The sequence below is a fragment of the Melospiza georgiana genome, chromosome 20 (genome assembly GCF_028018845.1).
Source record: "Melospiza georgiana isolate bMelGeo1 chromosome 20, bMelGeo1.pri, whole genome shotgun sequence".
Lineage (NCBI taxonomy): Eukaryota > Metazoa > Chordata > Aves > Passeriformes > Passerellidae > Melospiza > Melospiza georgiana.
The window spans coordinates 7723287-7725198 of record NC_080449.1 but is presented as its reverse complement, the minus strand read 5'-3'; the positions used below and the strand labels follow the sequence as shown (position 1 = coordinate 7725198).

The window sequence follows — 1912 nt, the reverse complement described above, 5'->3', positions numbered from 1 at the left end:
GCCGCGTGGGGCGGGGCGCGGGGGCCGGCGCAGCGGTATAAAAGGCGGGGGCCGGGCGGGCGGGCGTTCAGTGTCTCTGCGCGACAGGTACGGGAGGGCGCGGGGGGGGCCGCGTGCGGGTGGGCGGGGCGGGCGGGAGCGCGCGGAGGGGCGGGCGGGGGGCGGCGCCGCGCGGGAGGGCGGGGCGGGGGCGCGCGCGGCGCTGGTGGCGCTGCCCGCCCGCGCCGTCCGTGCTCGGAGCGCGGCGGCGGCGGCAGCAGCGGGAGCCCCCGGCGATGCCCGCGCTGCTCCCGCCGCTGGCCGCCCCCTGAAGACACCCCTCTCTATTTGCCCCCCTTCTCCAGCGACCTCAGGCTCTTTCCCCCCTTTTCCCCTTCCCCCCCTCCCCTTTATTCCCTCCCCCCCGCCTCTTTATCCTCCTTCCTTGCGACCCTCCGCACCCGCCCGGCTGCCGTGTGGATGCGGGCCGGGGTGCCTGGCTGCGCGGGCGGCGAGAGCCGATGCTGAGGGGCCGGAGGAGGATGGAGTGCACCCTCGATGCGCAGAGTTTGATCAGTATTTCCCTGCGGAAGATCCACAGCTCCCGCACGCAGCGAGGCGGCATCAAGCTCCACAAGAACCTGCTCGTCTCCTATGTGCTCCGCAACGCCCGGCAGCTCTACCTGAGCGAGCGCTACGCCGAGCTCTACCGCCGCCAGCAGCACTACCCCGACGGCGCCCCGCTCCTCGCCATGCCCGCCTGCCCGCCGCCCGCCGCCGCCGCCCCGCCGGAGCTGGCGGCGCTCCCGCTGCCCGCCGACACGCAGGACCGCGAGGCGCGGAGCTGCGGGGCTGCGCGGGGCGGCGCGGAGCTGCTGGAGGTGCCGGTGTGCGCCGTGCCCCCGGAGATGCAGCGAGCGCCCTGCAGAGACTCGTCCCCGGGCTTCTACCGGGCCGCCGGCAGCGCCGGTCCCGGCGGCGGGGGCAGCAGCGCGGCCCCGGGGCTGCTCTACGCCGCCGGCTGTGACTTCGGGAGCGGCGGGGCCCCGCACTGTAGCAGCCGCACCACGGTGCTGGATTTGGACACTCACGTCGTGACCACGGTGGAGAACGGGTACTTGCACCAGGACTGCTGCTCGCAGTGCCCCTGCTGCTGCCAGCCGGCACCGGGGCTCGCCTCCCCGCCGCCCGCGCCCGGCACCAAGCGCAAGTATTACCCGGGGCAGGAGGAGGAAGAGGAGGGGGTGGAGGAAGGGGAGCCGGGGGGAGGCGGGGTGGCGGGCGGCCCCCCCTTCGCCCCGTGCACCAAACGCGCCCGCTTCGAGGAGTACAGCGCCGAGCACCCCCAGGACTCTTCCAACATCTCCAACTTGATCTCCATCTTCGGCTCCGGTTTCACGGGGCTGGTGAGCCGGCAGCAGGCGGACTCGGAGCAGCCCCTCAACGGGCAGCTGTGCAGCAAGCAGGCGCTGGCGAGCCTGGGAGCCTGGACTCGGGCCATCGTCGCGTTTTAGAGAGAAGTGGGGGAGCAGAAGGGGTGCGGGGGGGCTGTTGACAAAACGGGGGTGCGATCCGAGGGACGGCGGCTCCGGAGGGGGGACCCTGAAACAAAGGCAGGGAGGGGGGTTGGGGCGAGGGGAGGGGGGTGCCGAGGGGTGCGCAGGGGAGGCGGGGGGGCAGAGCCGCGCTAGTGTTTTATAAATTGTACAATAAAGAAAAAAAAAATCTAAGATCTTGGGACTTTATTTTTGCAGAGATGAGAGAGAAAAAAAAAAAAAACAACAACAAAAACAAGCAAACAAACGAAAACAAAACAAACAACAAAAAAAAACAACAACGAGGCACCTATTTAAATAATCCTCTTTGTGTCCGCTCGGGCTCTCTTCGCGGCGGGCTTCCCGGGGCCGGTGCTGGCGGCCGGTAGCGCCACGTG

General features: G+C 70.1%; 1 protein-coding gene across 1 annotated transcript; it reads left to right on the top strand.

Annotated features, from left to right (window-relative positions):
- The first annotated feature begins 240 nt into the window (after nucleotides 1-240).
- Nucleotides 241-1550, top strand: IER5L (immediate early response 5 like). The gene has a single exon (XM_058038274.1). The coding sequence runs from the start codon at nucleotides 501-503 to the stop codon at nucleotides 1491-1493; it is 993 nt and encodes a 330-aa protein (XP_057894257.1). The 5' UTR covers nucleotides 241-500; the 3' UTR covers nucleotides 1494-1550.
- The last annotated feature ends 362 nt before the right edge of the window (nucleotides 1551-1912 follow it).